At 33.5% G+C, this 25,925-nt stretch overlaps 1 protein-coding gene and 1 pseudogene across 1 annotated transcript in view; both read left to right on the top strand.

Annotated features, from left to right (window-relative positions):
- Nucleotides 1-25,925, top strand: part of DDX10 (DEAD-box helicase 10) — a 234,327-nt gene that overhangs the window by 137,943 nt on the left and 70,459 nt on the right. Inside the window, exons 14-16 of the mRNA XM_016160572.2 lie at nucleotides 838-957; nucleotides 3,937-4,098; nucleotides 14,139-14,195. Coding sequence (XP_016016058.1) covers nucleotides 838-957; nucleotides 3,937-4,098; nucleotides 14,139-14,195 — 339 coding nt within the window. The remainder of the gene's footprint in view (nucleotides 1-837; nucleotides 958-3,936; nucleotides 4,099-14,138; nucleotides 14,196-25,925) is intronic.
- On the top strand, nucleotides 23,362-23,480 carry LOC118603108 (annotated as a pseudogene).

Below are 25,925 nucleotides of genomic sequence, written 5' to 3'. Positions count from 1 at the left end.
TAACTACTGTGTCAAAGACTTCTGGTCATTCTGTCTACTCATCTAATGGAGGCTGTCTTATATTAGTTTACTAAGTACCACCACTGGTACTGCTGGTTTGAATTTGAGGAAAATGATCCAAATTCTTCCCAAAGGTGTTACTTCTTGTTACACATCAAAGTAGGCTATAGTATGACCTGCATCTTCCTATCTCAGATGGTTCACTCAGCACACACTCAGCATAAGCAAGCATTGGCTTTGTATTTCTAATATCTTGCTCTAATGGTTTTCTGACATTAGCTAGGTGCTTATCAGTGTATCCCTGTTAAAGTACTCTTACTCCATTTCACTTTTGCATGCAGCATAGTTATCATAGGATATTTTCCAGTTTTCATTTGGTAAATTACTATAACGAGAGGAAGAATCTTGAGTCATGAACAGTTTATTTTAGTCGTTGCTTTTGAAGTAAACATTTTTTCTAGCCTAAAAGTTTGTTTGCACTTGGAAATTAGAGTAGTTTTAAAAATGCGCTCTATTTTTTTAGTTGGAAGATACCTTTACTTATATAAAATATCCATTTATCACATTATCATATAGTTTCTGGTGTTTCATCATTATCAAGTTAGCATAGTTTTAGTAACAGAATAGATTTCAAAGTTTATTTATGTCTAACATTCGTCTTATTCATGCTTAGTTAATAAGTCAAATAATTTCATTTCTAGACAGTATTTTTGGTGCTTCTCATTAGTCAATGAGCAATAAAGACACTCAGTTTTGGAAAGTATATTACCAGAGTTAAATTGTTAATATAAAGTGACCATTTACCCAATTATCTATTTTTTGTATATTCTCACACAGAAAAAAGAAGCTTCTAAATCCAGTGTCAAGAAAAAAGTGACCAAGGTTGCAGAAGCAAAAAAAGTAATGAAGAGAAATTTTAAAGTGAATAAGAAGATAACATTTACTGATGAAGGGGAGGTAAGATTCTTAAATGTTTCATTTCTGGGGTATAGCAGGTCCTCAGATAATGTCCTTTCATTATAATGTTAGTGAGATGATGTGAGAACTTAACTTTTGTTTATATCAATTAGCCTAGGGTAAAATTGAGTTCTTTATAGGTTGTTTCACTAGATGTTACAGAGAACGTATCAATGATGTTAAGTGAGGAATTACTGTACATTCCAAGTCTTATAAAGAGTTTAACTCTCCTACTAACTGCCCATTCACTGATGAGAAAAAAAAGAATGTTTCTCTAAAGCACAGTAGGCATTTCCTGTTACTATAGGCATTTCATCAGCTATATACCTATAGACAAGAATGTTTTATTGTCAGTAAACTGAGATACTTATTGATGATAACAATAGAGTTGATTTTGAACTTCTGAAATTCCACTTTTAATTATTTTTTTTCTCGCAGTATTCATTGACATGTTCTATGGGATAAGGCACAAGAATGATAACACAACTACTTGCCATAGCTTCTTTTGCTGGACTCAAGTCTCTGCTTTGCAGTCTTCAATTTTAGATGCTGTATTGGCATGTTTCTTATGTAGTGGCCTGCTATGAGAAGGAATTCTGTTTTAAAATAATCCCAGACACATAGGTGCTTGGTTTTCATCTCACCATTACCTTGGTCTTAGTATAAATATACACCAATAGAGTAGGAAAGGGGTTACCACTCACAGATAGCTCATGAAAGGTCACTCTATTACATATTAATATTATCTTTGTTTTTAAAGAGGAAGAACATTTAGAAAATCAAGTGACTTACCTAAGGAGTAATGGCTAGTTAGTGGTCATATTAAATATCATATCTCAGTTTTATTCTGACCAACCTGTGGGTTTCCCTGTTCATCCTGATATATCACACAGCACTCCACACCTACCACAATCCCATATCCTTTTCCTTGTCCTTTTTCCCCCATAGCACTTACTATATAATTTATTCTATATTTGGTTGTCATACATTTCTTCCACTCCAACAGAATGAGACCGGCTACATGAGGGAAGGCATTCGTTGACCTGACTTTGCTCACTACTCTGTCTTTAGCGCTTAGAACAGTGCCTAACATACAGTTAACCCTTAGAGAAAGTTTATTGCATGAATGAACCGTTGTCTAATACCCCAACAAAATAACAGAACTTTTTATACCAGCTCTAATATATCACATTAACTAGTTCATGATTATTAACATAAATGCTACCGAAGCAATCTGTATCCAGTGGCATGTATTTCCCTTTAATTTTGAAATTAACGAAGATTTGGATGTTTCTTTGGAGAAGGGTGCTTTTCTTCAGAAGCCCAGATTTGCACTAATAATATGGAGTGAAATGGTGTATAAATCATATGAAAACTTACAAAATAAAGTACAATTTAATGATGTTGGTAGTTGCAGAGGAAGCCTGTGTAATTGATAACTAATGAATCTTTATGAAATTACTAAAAAGAGGTCAGCATCTGAGAAGCAGTTTAAAACTAGGATATAGTTGTATTATATCAGATGCTTACAGTAAAACACGGTTAATGCTGTTAGGATAATGAGGTTCCTTACTGTGCTACTAAGTTTAACTGCACAGATTATACCAATTACCTGCAAGGTGAATGTAAATTCTTAACTATAAAATATTTCAGTGTAAGCTTATTGCTGATAGAACTCTGTGTGGCTGTGAGCCACATTAAGACTTCTGATCTAAAACTCCCAAAGAAAAGCTGCTATTTGTTCAGCCCACAGAGAGATGGACTTATTTTTAACTCTGATAGAAAAAGAGGTGACAAGTCAGAGCAATGGATGGCATTCTTACTGTCACAGCTGATCTCACTGTTTCTTCATTAGTGTCAGTGACTGCTTGCATGGCTGCTTATGTAGTATATTTGTGACCCCCAATCATTGCCAAAAGTTGAGACTCTGTAGGAATCTCATCCTAAAGAATGACTGTGGTGGTGACAAGAGTGAGGGGAGGCATTAATACCTGTGATATGTGTGCCTAAAACTTCCATTTGCCTGCCGGTTAAGTAGCAGTCTTTCAAAAATCGTGGCAGCTACTTAAATCCTTCTGGTAATCACTTATTAGGTAAAATAAGAATCATTTTGTCTAAATTGTCTGTAGAATTTAACTGTGTTAGGCCTGGAAGATTATTGAGTCAAACAAACCTTATTTCTCAGACAAGGACACAGGTTCCAGAGATTAAGTAATTTATTCAGGATTGTGCAGTGGCCTGATGAGAAAGCCAGGACATTAAGCCATGTCTCCTGGCTCTGAGTTCAGTGCCCTGACTTCTGTGTCACCTTGTACCTAACCATAAATTATATGTGTAAAATCATTTAGATCTGAGCAGACCTGTGAAGATCAAACAAATTCTCTCTTAGTTATTTCAGTCTTTATGTGTTATAATAGTTGATACGTGATCCATCAATTTTGAGTACCTATTGTGTGTCATGTACTGTGTTGGGCTCTGAGAATACGTAAACAAGATATATGACTGCCCTCAAGGAGATTAATCCTAGTAAGAAAACCAGAAAAGTAAAACAATTCAGTACAGTGAGGAAAGTGTTGGAAGTACATACAAAGTGCCATGGCAGCTGGTGTGGGGGTACTGTGGTAAGCCTGGCTATGACCCTCTGCTGGTCGTTGTGGACCCAAGTTGGTGGAATATTGCATACAAAGAACACTGTTTAAAATGATATTGAGGCAACTACCTTCTCCAAATTATTTAATGAAATTTTCCTTTAATATTGCTCTCACTGGGTTATAGCAGCATTATTTACCCTAATTGGGACAGTCTTTTCTGTGGCTTGCTCACTTTAATTATAAACTTTGTTAGAAAGTTTAAGAAATGTAGGTAGTAAGGCAGAAAGTGTCTATACGCAGCATTTCAAAATTGTTATACAAAATGAAATGATATTCTGTCGATGTTTGCCGTTTCCTGTCCTATACTTAACCTTTTTCCTTTCTGCAGTTGGTTCAGCAGTGGCCACAAATGCAGAAATCTGTCTTGAAGGATACTGAAGAAGAGGATGACACTGGTGGTATCAACTTAGATAAAGCAAAGGAAAGGCTTCAAGAAGAGGACAAATTTGACAAGGAAGAATATAGGAAGAAAGTTAAAGCAAAGCATCGGGTAAGCTTTTTCCATTGTGAATTGATGCTGAGTAAAATCTAATATGTCCCTATAAATGACTAAATATTCATGAGATATTCATTAATAACCATATTACTTTAATTTCGCTAACACTTCTTTTTTTGTTGCTATTTTGTCATTTTATCTACTCTTTCTTCTTTCGGCTGGTAGAGGCTTTGTATACTTACTGGTTTCTGAGATTGTCACCTAAATCTGCTTTTGGTGAGGTGACCCAAATAATATCAGTGATTTTTTTTAATTAAAGTTTTAATTTTGAGATAATTGTAGTTGCACATATAGTTATAAGAAGTAATACAGAGAGATCTCTTGTGCTCTATTTTTATGATTTTCCATTTCAGGAATGTTACGTAAATGAGCCTTTTGGGATCAGCTTTTTTCACTCAGCATAATATTCTGTCTGTTCATTGAAGTTATTGTATCAATACTTATTTCTTTCTGTTACTGAGCAGTATTCCATGGTGTGGATATACCACAGTTTGTTTCACTATTCACCCATTTGAGTGGCATTAATGTTGTGTTGAGCTTCAATCTTCTACATTTTTTTCTATAACAACTACTTGGTAATGGATATAAGATTAAACTTTGCATATGCATGCACACACACACATATTTTAAAAGGGAACCTTGTAAGAGGGAGTGCTTCTATATAAGTAGACTTGGCAGTTTTCTGTTATTCTTGAAAGGGGTTATTCCATTCTGATTACTTATGATATCAGTATCTTTTAACACTACTTAATTCCCATAAAAGTGAACATTTTGCTAGATAGATGGGTCATTTAATGAATTAAAACAGATTTATACTTTTAAAGAAGTTTCTGCAGTATGCCCTTGAGACAGTGAATGATTTCAGGGTAATACAGTGTCATACCCAAGAATCACTGCTGTGCTATTAAGTTTCGTATTAAGAAACTTTTAGGCCTTTGCATGAGGACATTATTAACTGTATCCTAAAGAAGATTCATGTTGTTTTTGACTCCTATTTAACCTTGTAACTATTTAATGGCCCAGTAAACTTTTTTTTTTTTTAATAGAGCAGCAATTCTCATTTCTTTAAGATTTGATGCAGCTTCACAGTAACATTTGATGAACAGGAAAAAGATATTGAAGATAGCTTCAGGGATAGAAATGAATAGTAAGAAAAACATTCCGGAAACAGGGAGGACTAATGAACCTGAAATATACTGGTTGTAGTTGTTGGGTATTTGTTATTGAGAGAACTAAACATTTCCTGCATTGCTGCTTTCTGTATAGTACTTTAAATGGAAAATTGGCATTAATAATTTGTTAACTAAAATTTTTAATAACATTAAGAGTGTCAGTAGCTTCTCATATTTCAGCTTATAGTCTCCTTCAGGCATTTACTATCTACTAATTGTAGATAGTAAAAAAGTAAATATGAAGACTTTACGTAAAATAATATTTTCTCCCTCTTTCTTGTCTTCCCTTTCACCCCTTTCTTCCCATGTGTAGACGTTACTACTGTATCTAGGTTGTGGGATATTATTTCTGCATCCTTTAGAAACTTAATTTCAAAATGACTAATCCTACATTTATTACATGCAGTTTTATGCTAGGCTCTGCCCTAGGTTGTGAAGATAGAATGCTTACAGTACACGGGTTCCTCTGTCCTCATCCTCAAGAAGATTATAATTAAATCATACTTAATTATGGATATTCTGTCACTGAATATTTTGTACCTCTAATTTTTTACATTTAAATTTGTGAGATGAATAAGAGATTCACATTGTTCCAAAATCAAGATTGTAAAAAAGTTAACATTGAGTCTTGCTTCTGCCCATCCCTCTTATTTATATCTCCACCCCATAGGTAAATATTTTTATTATTAATTTATCCTTCCAGTTTCTTTATGTAAATACAAATGAAGAGAAATACATATTCTTATTTTCTTCCTTTGTTACATGAAAGGTAGTATACTGTATATAAATTGTTTTACATATTTCTATTTCCACTTATTTTCGATCTTTTAAATAATTCATTTGCTGTGGTTTTCTCACAGTGGAGTTGAACAGCATTTTTGAGCTGACATAGGTATGAGAGGAACTATAAGAATTTTACGTACTGCTGTTTTTGAAGTCAGTACCTCTGTAACTAAAATGGATATTAGGTCCTTTTAAATACAAGTCAAGGGTTGCTATTTTATATAAAATAAGGATATTCTTCACAAGATGGCATTCCTTCAATATTGGAGGTTGAAAATATGTAGCCTGAAAAAAGCACAAGGAAATAACTGAAATAATCTGTCTACATAACTTTAATGTAAATGCTGCTTGTCCCTTATATGAGTAGTTCCTTGGTATTTTTATCAGTAAAACTATTATTTAGCCACATATAAGTATTTGTGTATTAGAGAAAATTTCACATTGACATGGGTATGTTTATAACAATGACATACATAAGACACAATACCAGTGCTCAAATCAGTGACACACCAGGCTGCCACGGACCTGATTTGTGCCTAGAAGACATTTTTCTTAAATGGCAAGTTTTAACGGTTGGCTTAATGTTTGATGGAAAGAGTGTCATACTGCACGGTGGAATACTTGCATTTGGATTCTGAATCTGGCATTACCTATTTCAACCTGAGATGATTAGTCAGCAGTTTGGACTGCACTTTCCTATTCTGTAAAATGAGGGAATGGGAACGGGGAGTTAAAGCAGAGAGATCAACTGGCTCTGTGTGTGTTGGTAAGACATGAGAATAAAATTACACTTTTTTGTTTGAAAAATGGAATTTTAATGTGTAATTTTTCCCTGCTTACAAATCGAGTTCCTTACTTTAAAACTAAATACATTATTAATCCTGCATGAATTATTTTATCCTAATTGCTCTACCCAAATGCATTATTGGTTTTGAAATTGTATTTTTTTTCTAATTGAGTATATTACCTATTACTATAATGACAATTTTTAGTTCTTCTAGCATAAAGTTTTACGTTGGGCAAATGTAATTATGTTTCCTGTGAAGCAATCACTCATAATTTTGTTACTTCTATTAAAGTATATGGAGAAAAACTGTATGTCCCTAAAGAATATTTGAAATACTAACGTGAGGGTCTAGGAATAAAGTTTACTTCATGAAGATAGAAAAAGGTGAAAAAACTTTGATACAAAATTATAAATGAGTAACATGCCTGAAAGAATTTTACATGTGAAAACTCTCTACATAATTCTGTATTTGATATATATTACATATTTTTAAATGTGTCAATTTTAGAAGTTTTCATAAATTTAGGAGTATTCTTTCAGCATGTTCAAAATGTTATTATCTTTTTAGTTTAAAAGGATAAGGTCTTTAATAGATAAGCGAATTTAGTCTTTAGTGATTCTGTTTGAAAATAGTTTCCGCCTGTCGTTTAAAATGAACAGCCTTGCACCTTAGTTTTAAATATGCAGTCTTTCTAATGTGGGACTGGGCTGGTTTTTTTTTTTCCCCACTTGTCCTTGACTCATATTTTCATCTACCAAATTCTGAAAGCTCTGTAATTTGCACTGTGACTCAAGTAGATATCTTCCTCCTAAAGGTTTAGAAACCAAACAATAAGAATTTTAACTTAGAAACCAAGCAATAAGAATTTATGGCAAAAAAACACAAAAGTATAGATTATAGCATCACAGAGAGTAGAATTTTAGCTGTTTGCTTGTTGGAACTCATAGCTACTCACCCTGCTTTGGGTTACTCAGTCAGCAGTTTTATTTCTCTTCACAAGGCTTCATTGTAGCCATTAAGCATCATTTTCTTCTGAAACCATTTCAATCTTTAGCTTCCCCTGGCATATTCATAAGTCACTACTCAAGTAGACATCTTACTATTTTCTCTACTGAACCTCTTGAAACCATTCATTTGGAAGTGAAATTATAGCACAAACTATAATTTTTGTATAGAAAGCCATTATTAGTATATTATAAATACAAAAGCACTACTTTTGTGTGGAAACAGTCTGTTTTCCAATAATTCAATCAGAACTGTGAAAGATGGGCCATGGATCACATTATTGAAAGGATTTTAATTTAATGGAGCAAAAATGTGCTCCATGGTATGTGTCATCATTCTTAGACCTGAAAGATTACTTACATTTAGGGTGATAATATCTCCTATAACAGCTGAGAGAGGGGAGAGGCAATTCATTATGACATTCTCTTTTATTCCCTTAAAATTTGCTTTGAATGCTTTATCCATTTTAGAGTGGATATTAGGTAACATAACCAAGTCAAAATGTGGCTCTGGACTGCTTGAAAAGATGGACATCATTGCCCTAGGTTCCACTTACTACTAGCGTGAACATTAGAAAGTTAGGAACGAATTAAAAGGATTTTTTAGAAAGTCTATTTTGTGTTGACAGACTTGAGTTTGCATGGAATCCAAGTATCTAAACATAAATTTGTGTGCTAGTTAAGGAGGGAAGCAGTAATCAGGCATCTTAGGAATAGTAATAAGAGAATTAGTAACAAGTACCAGTTAGTTAGTTGTGCCCTGCTTTAAGTGCTTTAGATATATTATCATGTGCTAAAAATTAACCTCTGAGATAAATGAGCTAGTCTCATTTTACAGATGATAAATAAAAGGCTTAGAAGGGTCAAGTAATTTTCCCAAGGCCCCACAGCTTATAAGTAGTAGCTCTGGGACTCTTGCCATGGTCTTCGTTACTCTACAGGCTTTGGTCTATTCATTAACTGTTCATCTGTGTTCCTACCAATCTCAAACCACCAGGTATTCTTTTACAACAGGGTGACTCTGAAGCAATGAATTAAAAGGTAAAGGGTGATAACAAGAGTGGAGTATTTTGAAGGAGTGACAAATAATGGAAATTGTTTGTGTTTCCAGAACAAGGTCATTGGTCTCAAATTTAGGAATAAAAAAGTGGGGTGGTTAATAGTTTCTAGTTTAGGCCCCCAAACTAGTATTACCTTTCTCTCAATGTTCATTACATAGATACATAGTTACTAGCACCAGAATCCATTTTTAAGTAGGTGTGGCCCTTTAAGAGTCTAAGGCATTGTCAGAGACTGGTCTGGCTTATAAGCTTTATGAAATTTTACTAATGTCAGAAATGTTATAATGAGGGCAAAGACTTAGCGTCTGACACTTAATTCTAAAGTGGACTTCATGAACTAAATCTTATTTACAGGGGAGGAAAACTGATCCTCTTCCTCTACAAACCCTTCCTCCTTCCCCTTTCAGTTGTTCCTATCATCATCGCAACCAGGTTAATTATAAAAAAGGAGCCAGCTTATTACTACAGAACCTTTGCCTATAATTTGGAGATGTCCACCTGGGGCATTTCTGTTCTTACTCTCATGAGCTTATAGCATCTTGTGATACTCAGTTCATTTTAGTACTTGAGCCCTCCTTCATGTCTAGTTTCTAAAATGAGACATGCTCAAAATTGCATAGATCTCATCAGTGTGCAGCAAGTCTTTGAGCTGTTTATTATATATATTAAGTTTTTTGTTTTGTGAGATTTTCTTTTTAACTCCATATGGTATTTTGAGAGGTGTGATGGTTGTTACATTGGTGGTTAATAGCTGGAGACTAGGGTTAAGGAGTAGCAGTGGAGTTTGGTACTAAAAGAATTAAAGGGTTCTGAAAGATTAGGTCACAGACTACAAAGACCCATTCCTATATACCCAGAGCCTGCCCTGGAGCCTGGTGCCTAGTAGCTCAGCAGATATTTGAAGAAATTGGTTAGTCAATTAGTGTTTCTATGTAAAATTTTCTCCTTGTCTTCATATCCTTGTTTATACTTGTTAACAGATTTATATATTGAAGACCAATTTTTATGTTGTTCAAATGACACTCTGTAACAGATCAGACAACCTTGTTGTGTTCTAAATTCCTAGGAGGGATTTAGGATGACGAGGGTTTTGTTCTTGGAGGGCAAAGGGTGTCTTCAGGGCTGAAAATCTTGTAATCCTTCTTGTACTCACTTCTGTTGAGCCAGGTTTCTTCCCTGAAAAAGAGGTTCCTGTAATACTGAAGTAAGGAGAGATAGTTCCTCCTTCTCTTTGTGACAGCTGGGAACTCAGTTCCTTACCAGGCTGTCGCAGTTGCCTGAGACTCATTGAATGCTTCTTCCACCTCCTGAAATATGAATTGTATTTTCAGTTCTACAAATTTGCAAGATCACCATAGAATGAAAATGGTGGAAATGCATAGTCCCGAATGCTGATGAAATTTGTATTTCAATGGCACTTTCTTTTCTGGAAGCTAAGGACTTGTAGTATGTGAAAAGCCAAAAGAAGTGTAACAGTAACTATAAAGGGAGTTTTTTTGTACCTTGAAATTGGGTTTTTCTCTTCTCCTGTCTAGGTGAATTTGATTTTTATTATTGCATTTCATGCTGTTCTTACACTTAATCATTGTAGCATGGCAGAACTAAAAGATAAAATGTTGCCTTCATTATGTGTGGCAAAAAATATCTTTTACTACTAATCTATCCTCAAAAATGAAATTATAAAATAAAGGATTTAAAACATTTGAACCACATAAAATTAAAGTGCGTATGGGGGAAACCTCACTTACTGAATCTAATAAAATTCAATTATACTTTCACCCTCAAGTCATTGTATTCCAACCTTTTATCTTTATGTTTTGTCATTTATAGCATATAAATTTTTTGACAAAGAATTTTTTCCTGCCTTAAAAAAATTGTACTTTCTTCCTTATATCCATTTCCAAAATTTCGGATTACTATAATTCTGTTTCCTGTTCTTTTCCTCTGTTTAAAGGCTAATGTTTACTCTTGCCTCTTTTCAGATAGCGTTAACATAGGTTTTTAAGATAAGAATGAAAAGTTTTCTAGTTTTCCTTTTGTTTCACCCAGTATTAAAAGTATATGTTTTTTATTGCTCTTTAGTTTCATGTCATAGTCATTTTCACTTCATATTTTAAAAGTTTTGAATATCTTTTTTCCATCTGAGACTTGTGGAAGAAATCTTAAAAGGAAAGAATTATTCTATTTGTGTGCACATGTGAATTCTGATAGCCAGTTGGAATCTGAAATTTAAAATACCCTTCATTGACTATAATGAATTAATACTGGAGTTCAGTAGTAGTGGAAAATTGTCAATATATTTTTTCCTACAGTGATTAAATTGGCTAGAAGAAAAGCCCAAGAATAAAGATTATGTTTACATGTATAGAAATGGTTTTTCTGATTTGAACATATTGAGATTATTTTTGTAACTTTAAAGTACCATTTTCAGATTCTCTAATGTGTTGGGAAAAGTCCAGTTACTGAATAATTACGATAAAGATTTGTGTGACGGTTAAACATAGTTAATTATCTGGTAAGACTGGCAAAAAATAATTAATGTCTGCAAATACTATCAGGAAAATAATGCTATTAGGGTGAAAAGACCAATTAGTAGCAGAACATTGTTTCTAATAAAAAGAAACACAACATTTATCTAAAACACATCGATAACGATAAAACACTATGTATGCATCTACAAAGGTAAATAAATTTTCTAATGATGGAGAGAGGAGTGTGGAAGCATCCTAGACATGAGGGAGTGAGGACTGGCTCCTTGGACCCAGTTTTAGTCTTAGGTCCATAATTTACTGGCTGTATGACAGCAGGCATGTTACTTAATCACTTTGATCTTCAATTTTTTTCGTCTATAAAATGAGAATAATACCTCAAAAGTTTTGTTACACAGATTTAAAAATATATGTAAAATGCTTAGCACTCTGCTGATACTTAATAACTTAGAGCTATTACTGTTAGAAAATAATAGTAATAATGAGACAAAGGAAGATACATTTTTATCAAAGTACAATTTTATTTCTAGTTATTTGATGTTTGTATAGCTTTAGTTTTAAAATTAGTTTAAGCTGCACAACACTCGAAAGTCACTGTGATCTTTGTGGAATAACATAAAATATTGCTCTGTTTAATTTTACCTTCTAAATCATGAAAACTTTTTGTAGGAGATAGAACTAAGTTGTGTGTGTGTTAGTGAGAAGAGAGATAAAATTACAAATACATACATCCATAAACTAAAACCAGTTCTCAAACAGCATAATAATAATCATTTGTTTTAAATTCTTTAATATTATTTTGCTACTTTATTTTGTAGTCTGCTCATAGAAAATTAGTAATTGGTACCAACTTTTATGAAAAATTTGAACTCAAATCTTTAGATAAACTGCTATCTATTAACGTTATTCTCCTCCCACAAATATTGAGGAAATATTGAGATTATTTTACTTTAGTGGCAGAACAACTCTCATAAATTCTTTAGAGAACCAATTCAGGGATAGATAGTGATAATAACTATTACATTAATTGATTACTTGTTAAAATAATACTAGATCTTATTTTCTTCTGCTATTTAAGTGACATCTGTTAAAGTCTCCAAACCCTGACAGTTTAGTTGTTATTAGAATGTATTGGAACAAAGCATTGGACTTAGCATAAGAAAACCCAGATTTGAGATTGGTCTCTGTCACTTATGAAGCTTTTTGACAATGAACAAGTCAAGTTCTGAGTTTTTGTTTCTACATCTTTCCTTTTCCTTTGACCTTGGTCTTGGAACTTCTAAATAATCTTTAGAATATTTCTCTATATAATTGCACATTATTTAAGTTATATCTGCCCTTTTAGTTGTATGTTTTATTTGGAAATCGAAATAATACCCATTTTCTCCAAAACTGGGCTAGAGAAAGAACAATAGTCACAGAAAAGAATAATTTTAACGTTATGCATTATTTATGGGTGTGACATGTTCACAGTTGCCATTTGAATTTGAATTTTTCTTAGTTTCATTTGGAATTTAGCTTTCCTGCTATGCAGTCTGAAGCTGTAGAAAGTGAATCTCTAAATTCCGTGGACTCCCTTCCTTTTTGCATTAATTAATATATTTAACCTTCTTTGAGACTTTCAACATTCATGTTCTCACTTTGTTATAAAGGAGTCTATAAACAGATAAGATAGATAGTAGTAATCACCTATCCTGAAGCTGTAAGCAACAGAGCAATCTCAGGTCTCTCTTCAGAGTATGTATTAGAATTGATTTTTGAATCCAGAAAAAGCCATGTATGTATAAAGCATATTGGTAATGATGGGCCATACTCAGATTTATAAAACTTGTTAATTCTCATGTTACTTGATATTTAATGTAATAGAGAATTATGGATGCAGTTTCATAAAACTTTTTACTTTTTACATTGACCTAATACTTTATTAAAATTTAAAAAAATATGTAAATTGTTAACTATGAACTTTGTATTGAGAATAGCTTTTTAATTATGTAACATTATTTTTTAAGAGTTAAGGAAGTTTTTATTTAAAACAATTATTTTCAACTTTAGCTGGATCATTTTGTGCTTTTGAATTTCAATATTGAACACATGTATTTTTTTCTTATTTAAAAAAATGTTAGTGCTGCATTTCCTGCCTATTTCATGATGATTGGCAAACTGATGGGGGAAATTACAAAGCAATTTAATAAAATAACATACTTTATAACAGTGATCTTCCGTTATTTTTTGTTTCAGAAAATATTATCACTTTTCCCAAGGACGAGGATTTATATCCTTGTAAATTCTGCTTTTAGACAAAGGAAAAGGGAAATAGTCAAAATTGCTTTTGTTTCCTTCTTTTAGCCTAATAGCCAATGATTATGTCTTAGTCATGTGTCTGATATTGTTCTAAATACTTATGTATGTTATTTTATATAGTTCTTTTACCAATTTTATGAAATATATGCTTCTGTTATCTCCATTTTTAGATGAGAAAGTGAGAGAAAATATACATAAGTTGCCCCAAATTGCACAGCTAGTAAGTGGTAGAAGTGGGATTTGATTCCAGATCTGTTTGACACATACTTAATGATTATGCATATATATGCCAGTCTCATAAATATTTACTCAGTTATGAATGGAAAATGAATGCCACATATTAGTTGGCTTAAAAAAATTGTTATGGTTATGTAGTCTTACTTACACCTAATAGACAGAAGTTCGAACATTGGTAACTTTCTACCTTTTCTTGCAGGAGAAAAGACTGAAAGAGAGGGAAGCCAGAAGAGAAGCCAATAAGAGACAAGCAAAGGTAAGGGTTTATATTTTAATGAGATAATGTTTGTAACAGTGATTGGAATTTAAATACTCCTCTTTTCCATCTGCCTTTTATATTTATTTATACATCATGACATTTGAATTGGACTTAAGTCCACGTGTGCCTGTTATTTACTTTCTTATATTTATTTGTTTCCTCTGTGACACAGGATGAAAAATGCCTAAGATAATTTGTTTATTGATTGGCCTTTGCGCTACTCCTCCACAACCTTTTGTCATTATATTTTATGCTTATTAAATATAGGATATGGTTGACTCTGTGGGTCAGGACCAATAGGCTTTTGAATTTTATCATCTTTATACTTGGTAGACAACCTCTGTGAACCCAACTTGATAATAGATAACTGAAAGCATTGCTTCAATTCAACACCTAGAATCTAGGGGAGTTTTGTAGCTCCCACCTTCATTATATATTTTGTAGACAAAAAATTTCAGCAGGCATTTATGTACAGTTTCCCTCAAGTATATATGTACACTATGAAAGGTTCAGCTTCTGCATTCTGAGGACATTTAGTAGAAGTGCTTTCCTAGAACCAAAGAGCAGTAACGTATGTCATTTCTCATGCTGTATCTCGTCATGCTGTGCCACACTAGCCATGATTTCTTCTGGCAGTTAGCAAAGATCTGACTCCCTTGAGTAAGCCCATGTTTTCTGTCATTTTTTTCCATGCTAGCTATAGCACTTAAGAGAGCAAGTCAGAGATGATAACTCCTGTTATAGTTCTGAAGTGGGAAACAATTACTCCACAGTATAAGATATAAAGACTTCTTATATTCAGTATTAAATATCACTCTGTCTTCAAAGGTGCCCAAAAACGAGAGCTACAGTGTGTGCAGCCTGACTGCTGAATCAGGTGGTAGAATTTGTATATGGTTTTAAAATGCTGATGTGAACTGTCATGGTATGGAGATTAGAACTTAGGGGCTGTAGTGGTAAAAATTTTACTTTAAAAAGAAAATCTTAAATCTAATGGAGCATTTGATATTTATGAATGACTGTTGCATATTCCTATAAAAATAAACCTTCAATAAGAAACTCTTATTTCTGCATATAAAATTATAAATTGAAACCTATAATCTGGAGCCAAAAGAAAACCCTGATACTGTATTTTCTTTGTGTGCATTCATGCGTATTTGTATATTGCTAAATATGGTTAATTTTTTTACACTTGTAGATACTGTATGCTTTATCTTTCATAGCGGTTTAAGCTGTAAGGAATTGTTCTTACCCTTCTTGTGCCCCTTCTTTTATCTCCCTACGAATTGGTGTATGTATTTGGTTTTGATACTGTGCCAGCTGGGAAATAAACAAGCAAAAAGCTGTGAAGGTCAGCAGAGTTAGGTTTTTCAATTGGGGCAGATCTCTAGAGTGTACTCCTCCAGCTAAGCCCATCCTTTTACTCCTCACCTCCTCCCGTGTTTGTCATGTGTGTTTGTTTCCTGACATCTAAGAAGGGAGGAGGAATTTATTGTCAAGAGGACATCTCATTTCTGAATAACCACCAAGGATTGTTCTCAGAATAAATAGAGAGGCTCTGCAACTGGCATGACTTTGCCACTCAGCCAGGAGCTTTCAGTAGACAGGCTGTGTTTTAGTATCACTCTAAATAGTTGAGCTGCCTTCATTTCACTCTTGTAAGAGTGATATTAGCAGAGGGATGAGTGAATAGGTTGTAGCCAGGACTCAAATATTCCTCAAGGCACTAAGGACTGGCAGCTTTGACAGATTCAGGCAGACCGAAGGAGCCTTTTTATACCCAGCTTCTTTTCAAATGAAAGTGACAGGATGAAGACCTTTATGGTTTTTCAAATGCCCCTTTGGAAACAGACTCAGAAAATATTATATGTAGGAACTCTAAAATGGTGATGGACCAAAGTTCTGTGATGTCTAAGAGAGATAAGACGTGAATGATCAGGTTCCCTATTGTATGTATATGTGCCCGCGTGTGTGTGCACTCTAAATAATGGATATGATAATTTTAGAATAAGCTTTGTCCTCTCCTTAATATATTTAACCATAATCATTGTGTGACTTGAGACTGTGTCTTTAGAGGCCCTTTGGTCAGCTTCAGTCTAGAGTGTCCTTCAATCTCTGATCCTATAAGATTTCCAAATGATGCCTTTGTGCTGAAATAATGTGGTATTTGCAGATTTTCTATACTGGGAAATATAGTCTTACCCCTTTATAGCTATTTTAAGAAATCAGTGCATAGAAACAAAGTGCGAGAAAGGGACTCATAGCTGTCTTTCTCCCTTGTTGGTGCTTCCTTCAGTAAATGTGCTATACGATGAGGAACATAGAGGTTATAGAATGTTTTTTTAATTGGAAAAAATGTGTTTGAATAAAAGTTAATGGAATTATTTTTATTTCCAAGAAAAGAGAAGACAGTGATAATAAGAGTTTTCAAATGATGGTTGGTAGTTATCTCTTCCCTCACATAGAAAGCATTCCTAAGAAAATTGCTTTAAAGTTTGAGTACAATAAAATAAAGTTGGAATGGACTTCTCAGGAATCTGAGACAACTTTTTGTTAAAAGGCAGATCTAAGATCTGAGTAGAATATGTTATATGCAGTTTCAGGAGTAGGAAAGCAGCATGAAGTTGAAACTTTTAAGGTTTTCTAGGTACCTAATATTTAGTGATTTGGGAGATAAGGGTCTTGTGGCTATCAAAACTAGCAGAGAAGTATTTGAATTGCATAATGAACTTTTACGTTAGCTAACAGGATGTTGTATGCTCTTATAACTTAGAAATTTTAAACATATAAAAAAATAGTATATAGCAATGATCAATAGACTACATTGCTTTTTGGGTTCAGGGAGGTTATGTAATCCTGAAATATAAGCTCACCTCATTATCCAGCTAGATTTCCTCATGTTTCTTTGGTGATCACAAGTGCTTGTACAAGCCTCTGGTGGCCAGAAGAATTTTCCTGAAATGTAAAGAAAGAAACAACAGGTTGAAACGTGAAGAAATAGATCCCCAGAAATATCTCAGTGCTATGCTGCCTTAGAGAAGAAAGTAGAAATTATTAAACAAAAGTATGAAGTTGGTAAAACTGAACACTGAGTTTGAAGGAACAAAGAGTAACACTTAAACACTAGGAAGTTAAGTGTTGCTTATGATTCTTATTTTTTAGGCATTGGGAGAATTAAAATAGGATGATGTCATGCATTTTGAGATTGAAGTTTTATAGTCATAAATTTTAACTTGGTTTTCTCTGGTCTTTGTTGCTTTTTTATTTCAGTCATTCTGGGGCACTTTATTGACTAACAAATAGTAGTCTTAGAAAATAGTTTTTTGGATACCTAAGGTGTTCCTGGTTAGTTCTTTCAGAATAGGAGAGCCAAAGAAGTAGAAGTTGTATAATTTTAGAACATAAACAGGCCTGAGGGAGATGGTCTAGAGTGGCTTCCTAATGTACTGGTCTATAATGTGTATTTCTCTGGCCACTAATAGTTTCATAAAGCAAAGCTAAATTTATTCATTTTGATAGAACGTTCTTTTTATTTTTTATTTTTGGCTCTGGGTGTCCTTTCATTTATGAAATAATAGTGATTTTAAAAGTCATCATTTCTTGACAGAGTAAAACCTCCGTCAATCTTTCCGAATCTTTTTTGAACTTTTCCTAGTCCATGAAATTTAAGAGTGTAACCTCCACTGACCTACTCCAGTAGTTTCAAATGGTACATTGAGTGGACTGGAGCTTCTGAGGAGGCACCTCCCTGCACCCCCCAATCCCTCCCCCAGGAGATGAGAGGGTTATTTGGACAGGACTCTCAGCTCCCATTTTGTCATTAGTCAGAGCAGCTTTACTTTTGTTTTTTTTTCTAAGTATACTGAGCTTCCAAGGGAAGCTTTTATTTGAAGTAAATGTTCTACTTAAATACATACATAATATGTTAAAAGTACCCAAGTAAATTAAAGGTAAGAGCAAGTAAATGACTAACACTTCATCACTGGCTTCTTTGGTGGCAGAATGGAAGTGAGAGAGAGAGAGAGAGAGAGAGAGAGAGAGTGAGTTTGTGTGTGTGCGTGTGCGGGTGCGTGCATTAAAGCCCCCTAAATCCTCATTTCCTGTTATTGTTATTGCCCGATGCTTTTTTCTGTAACTTTTTACCTCTTTTCTTTTTTCCTCCGCTTAAAAGACAAAAAACAAAAAACAAACAAACAAACAAAAACAAAAAAAACCTGATCTATGGTACATAGGCTAACAGTTATTCATAGAAAATTACTAGTAGCAAATACCTGATGAAGGAGAGAACTGAGACTAGAAAGCAGACTGGGTCTACATTGCTGAATGACCCCAGACATATCGTTTCCTTTTCCGAGTTTCAAAGGGTGTGTATGGCATAGTTCTTTTAAATTATGTTTCCATTGTTGTAGTCCAATGTAACATTAATCTGAACCAAGAGGTAACAAAAAGTATGAACTGTAGTCAGTACAATTCCCAGTACAGGTTCTTGGCCTTCTCAACATTGTGGACAACTACTGTTTTTTCCTTATATCTTACTGTAGGCTTATCTACTAAAGAATCTTCTCTTCTCTCCTTATAGAGCTATAAATAGACACTGATAAATTTTGGTCATGGTCATTTCTATTTTTTCTAGATCTTAAGCCTTTGCATTTATTCGTTTTTGGCAGTGCTTTATTGGCTAACACCAAATTAACAATTTTCATTTTGGGGGAAATTTCTCCTTGTACTGTCTGTTTCATATAACCCTTCCAACTCCCCCAGCCTGTCTTTTCTTTTTTAGCATTTCATAATACTGAAATGTTACTGATCACTTTCTTTGTTCTTAATATGGTTAGGATTCCAAGGGCGCTAGAGGAATAGTTTATTTGAAACCAAACAGCTTTCAATAAAATTAAAAACAATATAATAGAAACATGTTTGCTTGTAGTCCCAATTCTCAGGAAAGCAGAGGTGCTCCCTGAAAGTAAATTGCTCTTCCACGTGAAAGGAGCAAATGCTTCCAGGACACCATTTGCTACCCTGATACAATCACTTATTTAATAGTGACCTAAATGAGTTATTCGGTTTCTCTAAGTGAACTGCTCAAATAATACCTTGTTTTAGCGCTAAAATAAGACCCATTATGCTGTCCTTATATTTTTAAAATAAACAGTGCTGAGTCTTTTAGATGATGTGCTTTTTTCCCCTTTAATATCTGCTTATGTTAGCAATGAAAACCCAAGTAGATTTAGTCTTTATTGTGATCCTACTGTCAGTTGGGTTTGCTTGAAGATTAATGTAGTGATTTCTTTCTTTCTTCCTTTCCTCCCTTCTCCCCTCTGTAATGAAGAAGGAGATTACTGCATTTGAACTTTTATCATCTTGGATTATTTAAGAAGTGCTTTCAGTGTTGTGTTGTTAGAGAATTGTCATTCTCTAGTCATGAAGATTTTAAGTTACCTATGGGAGAAGAAATAGTGCCGGTCATGGTATCATTTGCAGGGGAATATATGATGTTCCTTTACGACTCAGCTTATGAGTTCTCCCTTTTGTGAAGATTTTTCTGACCCTCTCAGACATAATGGACTCTTACCTTTATAGCTCCTCCTCCAGTCTCCTGTTTTTTATAACACTTGCTTGAATAGTGTCTGTCTTTTCTGCTCAGCTCTATGGATTGTTCTTTGTATCCCCGTCACAGTGCTTGCTTCATCATAAGCGCTTAATAAATATTTGAATGAATCACTGAGCGCGTGAATTCATGGCTTAAAGGGATACAGAATACAGACTTAAAAATTTTTATATGTTTTTTACTGGGTAAAATAGCATAAAGTTTACTATTTTAACCATCTTTAATTGTACCATTTGATATTAATTATATTCACATTGTTGTATAACCACCAGAACTACCCACTTCAAGAACCTGCTCATCATCCTGTACTGAAACTCTGCACTCATTAATCAGTAACTCTCCATTCTTTACCCCAGAGTACAAACTTTTAAAGAGAACACACTTTATATTCCAAATCATTATTTAGCATATGAGGAAATAAAGACCCATCATGAATAGATGATTCTTCCGAGGTCTTACAGTTAAATAAAAGCAAAACTCAGCTAGAGCCCAGGTCTCTGGGTGCTATATGTGTGCTTTTCATTTCTACCTTAAACCTCCATATAACAATATAAGAAATGCCAAAGAGCACTGAATTTAGTTTAAAGTTTTATTAGAGTTAAGGTGCCAAATATAAAAATATAAATAGGAGAAGTTATTTATACTACTTTCAGTCACATTCTCAACACTTATTAAAGAATGTAGCTCAAGTAATATTTGAAGTTTCAGTAGAATTATTGTTACATTTATCAAGAGATTTCATAAAGAGTATATTTTTTCCTCCTCTAGAATAATTAGGAATTGTAATAGCAACGTCCGTTTGGGGTATGGTTTTCACGGCTAATGTAAAGCATAATAGTAATTAGTAGCTGCTATCATTCATTGACTGCCTACTATGTTACAAATAGTGTGATAAAGGCTTTACCTGCATTATTGCTTTAATCCTCATAAACAGCACTGTGAGGTAACAGTATTATTTCTTATTTTGTAGGTGAGGAAATTGAGGCTTAGAAAGTTTATGGAACTTTTTCAAGATTACATACCTAGGATATGGCAGAGACTAGGCTCGAATCTACTTTACAAGACTCTTGACACTTAAGCGTTAGGCTATACTGTCACCTCATTTCCAAGACAGTCAAGAATATTCACATTTGAGAATTTAAAAATCTGAAGCATAAATTGCAAGTAATCACTTCTTTCTCCTGTAATTGTTCTCCTTTTCTACACTTAATTAATTCCATGTACATTAAGAAATAGAAAATAGTTGCATAACCATTGGTAGATACACAGTTTTGTTAATTTCTTATTGGTTTCTATGAAACCTTATCATAATTTCAGTAATCAAGTTTTCATTCTTTGAATGAAATATTATGAAACAATTTATTTCCAGCCTGTGCAGATCAGTTAAACATATCATATTCTCCTATATTTCTTTACTTTTACGTGAGCTTTCCCTCTCCTAGAATGTTCTCTCATTCATTGCTTCTTCCTCCTAGTTCCATTTCTTTTCGAAGCCTTTCCTGCCTTCTTAAGGAAGATTTAGACATTTCTTCCTTTCTGTTCCACTGTAGTTTTTATGCATTATTTTGCCATTGATACTTAGGCATTGTCTCTCTAGTTGCTACCCTGTAAATTCCTTGAGAGCAGCAACAGAGATTTTTTCATAGTTGGCACATATTTATTGAATTAATCAATGAAATGCAGGTATACTTATTCTTAAAATTAACATTTACATGTCAGTATTATGTCTATTACAGAAGTTGTGCCCATAGAATACAATGGAGTTGCATTTAAATTTCTGCCAAATTGCAGGTGTACCATTAAACCCAGTGCTCTCTGAGTTTGCTGCTCCTCTCCAATGCCGTCTTTTAATTCATCACAATTTCAGACAAATCCATTAACATATTAAGGCTATGTATCCTTGATATTACAACAGAATGTAGTAAACTCTGTAGGCACTCAGGATCCCTTTAGAACACTTGACACATACCTTATTTTGCTAAGAATTTAATAAGTTACCTTAAAGGTTGAACTGATCTAACATAGGCATAATGGTTTTTCTGTTCTTCTCTCCTTTTATCTAACACAGAGATCTTCAAGCTTTAGTGAAGTTAAATATGTAAAACTATGTGGATTTTACTGTATGGGTGGTAAAAGGAATAATCTAGTAGTTTGAGCATGTTGATTTTCACCTTGATGACTGACTTTGGAAACTATTTCCCATAGAAGTTGTGACCTCACTCTGTCATCCAGTACTTTGCTCATAAATATTTGTGGATTAACAAAAATAGGATTCTGTTAAAACTTTTTTGTTGGCAGTGTCATGGTGAATATTGTATTAGAAGTCAATGAACATGTGTTGCTTGAATAATAGTAACCTATTCAGATATAGTTAGACCATGAGAGAGCTATCACTGAGAAGCAGATCTGTCTATACCTGCGGACTTATGACCACTGAGGGCTGCAGTGTGTTAAGATTAATTTGAGACAGAATTTTAGTGACTATTTCAGGAGATGTTTCTTCTATTACTTTTCATAGAATGTTTCTTATATATAAGTTGCAAAATAAAATCTTCTAAGCATAAAATGTTAGGGAAAAATAGACTCAAAACACATTTGAATAAGGTACCAAAAAAAGTGTTCATGTGCTTGCTACACTCTCTGTCACTTTCATATGTGACACACACACACACACACACACACACAATCAGTTTGTAAATGATACAGACAATAATTATATTATTAAATGATATGATGGATTTTGTTCAGTTGGGTGGTCGTTTAGGTCCAACTTAATATGTTAAGACTCTAAGTACAGATTGAACCAAAACGGAATAAATCAATTTCTGTGATGCCCTTTATACTCAATTGTAGTTTAATCTGCTTATGTTGAATTAGAGATAATTTGACATTTATATGCTTGAATTGGTGATTTATAGATAGATCTTCCTCTAACAGACAAATTAACTTTATTTGAATCACTTTAAGTTGGTAATTACATAGTTGAGTGTGTCTGTTCTAATGGTTAACACACACACACACACACACTCTCTCTCTCTCTCTCTCTCTCTCTCTCTCTCTGTAGAAACCTTGAGCATGTGTGCATGTGTGTATGCTATCATGATTGTGGAGACTGTTACTTAGAATCATTGACCTACATTTATATATATATTATCATTCATTAATGATCTGCACAGTGAGATTACTTTGGCTGTTAATAAATCTGTGAATGGCTTTCGGGAGAGTATACCGTCATGATGATTGACACAGTATACAAAAATCTTAACTATACTATGGGGGAGGGGAAGTAAGTTCATGTAGGTCCTTTTTACCTTTTTTTAAGATTTGGCCTCACAACTCAGAATCCTTGTATTTATACCAAGAAATAGAGATGGGTCTAGAGAACCATCATAAAACTTGATTTTAATAATTTTCAGGATGTTAACAAGAATCTGTGCAGGTCTTCCTTGTTATTACTAGAGATATTTTTTTTCAAATTCGTATAAGCACCCAACATAGGCTGTACAAAGAATAAAATATAGATATATATTATAGTTGTTTAAAAGTATGTAAAGGATTTATGGCCATGCCACCCTGAACAAGCCCAATCTTGTATGATCTTGGAAGGTAAGCAGGGTCAGGCCTGGTCAGTACTTAGATGGAAGACCACTTAGGAAGACCAGATGCTATAAGTGTAAAAAATAAAAAATAAGGGATTGTAAGCTGACAAGGTCCTTGCAATCTGTGAGGTCAACCAAGGGTTGCCTTGCCTTAAAAAAAAAAAAAAGTATGTAAAAGCTAGTAAGATGATCAAAATAGTAATTTGTATTGCTAAATTCACAGTACCTTTTTGTTTTGTTTTAAATGACATACACCAGATATTCTTATCATCTTATAAATAGTTTGGTGTTAAACTTCTTTTACCACAAGAAATGGAAATCACTGTCATATGGCATATAAAAAGGACCAGCCTGTTTTTCCCAGTAGTCATATCGTACTTAAAGCAGTCAAAATTCAAGACGATCAGCAGGGAGGACAGGGAGGAATGGAATGCCACTTTTTTTTTTTTTAAAGAGAAGACTATATCCCCTCAGCCTTTTAAAGGAGAAATTAATGAGAAAAGGAAGTACCAGAAACTGAAAAGAAGTGGACCATAGAAAAAGGAGAATGGAGATATAAGTTTTTTTTGTATTCCTAAAGACCATTCCTGGTTTTAGAGATGAGTGATTTATTCTTAAAGGTGATTCCTAATTTTCAAATATTAATGGTATCCACTACTCCTGTGTGAAATACTTTTTTACTATGAATAAGGAAAGCTCTTTTGGGGGAACTTATACTTGCTGCTGTGTCGTTTGTGGACTATAGAGTGGCTGACCTTTAGTGCATCTCCTTTAAGGCATAAAGCACCATAAGCCATGGTTCTAAAAAGCAAAGTTAGTGGTAGATAGAAGAATTTATTACTGGAAGTAATTGATTGTACTGAAAATATCATCGAGAAGTATTTGTTTTTCTCACTGACATCTTTTTTTTTTAAATTCTTTAAAGAGTAACATATGAAATGTTTTATAACTATAAAGCTGTTTAGCTAATCTTATTACTTTTGTTATTATTGCAGTTATTATCAGCAACATTAAATGATTTCTGTTTGCTATAACTTAATGCTTTGGGAAAAGATGTAGGCAGGTGTCTGCAGTATTTTATGCAGGAATATTTTTTCCTTTGCCTATTAAATTTTTATTATTGATATGTATATTATAGGATTCAAAGATGTCTTTGTGGATGAGAACTCCAGAATTAGTTCCTTATGAACTGTGTTAATATAGATTCTCTGTAACATCACATAGTGTTTTATCCTTTCCAAAGCACTTTCATCAAGATTATCCTACTTTATTAATGAGTTTATGAAATAAGTGAGAGCATTATAGTTATCCGATAGTTGAAAAAGCTTTACTGTAGAGAAGCTAGTTAAGTGACTTGGTTACAGTCATATACCTAAGTAGGTTAAAAACTTCTCAGATTCTGTCTTAGGATATAACATGCAGAGGTCTTTTGAAATTATTATAGGAATTGATCTGTTTTCTCCTTCAGATTTTACATTAATAAATCTCATCCTGATTGCCTTGAGTATTATCTATAATGTTCAGAAAGGGGTAGTATTAGATTGAGACCTAAAATTTATTTATCTTTGGTTCTTTTCTTAAATCACTGTATATTAAGGTGCAAAATCACTAAAATTCCCTAAACTTTACTTTTCCGTATTAATAGTATGACTCTTGGGAAAAACGTTTGACAATGTCTGCTAAGCTGAATGTATGCCTACCCTATGTCCCACACTTCCTCTCCTAGGTATATAATCAAGAAAAACACATACATGTCTACTAAAAAGTGTTCATATAACAGCATGATTTATAATCAACAAATACTGGAAATAAATTATAGGGTAGTTAAATTGAAATATTATATAGTTATGAAAGAATTACTGCTACATGCAATAATAAGGACAAATTTCACAAATATGGAGCAAAAGAAGCCAGACATAAAACAGTAAATACTATAGTATGTCATTAATATAATTTATATAGAGTTTTTTTTTTTTTTTTTTAAAGAAAAATTAACATTTGGGAGTTAGAGTCAGGATGGTGGGGTTACCTTTTGGGAAAAGGGGGGTTACTATGAACAGACATAAGGGGTGCTTCTGGAGAACTTGCATCTTGCTTTCTTATTTTGGGTTGTAGATACATGGTGATACTCTCTGAAAATTCATCAAGCTTTTATACTTATGATTTGTGCACTTTTCTGAATATATATCATATTTCAGTTATAGAGATTATTTTAAAAAATAAAGTGGTAGATTGTTTCTCTAAATGTGATTTCAGCCTAAATGTTTGAATTTTTGGATTCAGGAATGTATAGGGTATTGAGGATAACTCTTGTAACTCTAGAATTATTAGGCCTTAGTCTCTAGAGTCATCCATGTTTTATGAAAGCTATGAAAGAAAATTAAAAATTTATGTTCCTCAAACACACATTTCTTTCTAAATCCCCTTGTTCTAAGAAATGTGATGTTTCACTTCCTGAACCTTTAAAATCGGTTTCTCTCAAATGAGAAAATAAAACATTCGTTTAAGTCCTATGCAAGT

Source organism: Rousettus aegyptiacus, unplaced genomic scaffold (assembly GCF_014176215.1).
Source record: "Rousettus aegyptiacus isolate mRouAeg1 unplaced genomic scaffold, mRouAeg1.p scaffold_m13_p_5, whole genome shotgun sequence".
NCBI lineage: Eukaryota > Metazoa > Chordata > Mammalia > Chiroptera > Pteropodidae > Rousettus > Rousettus aegyptiacus.
Note: the sequence above shows the minus strand (reverse complement) of the source record. Positions and strands in the feature narration are given on the sequence as shown.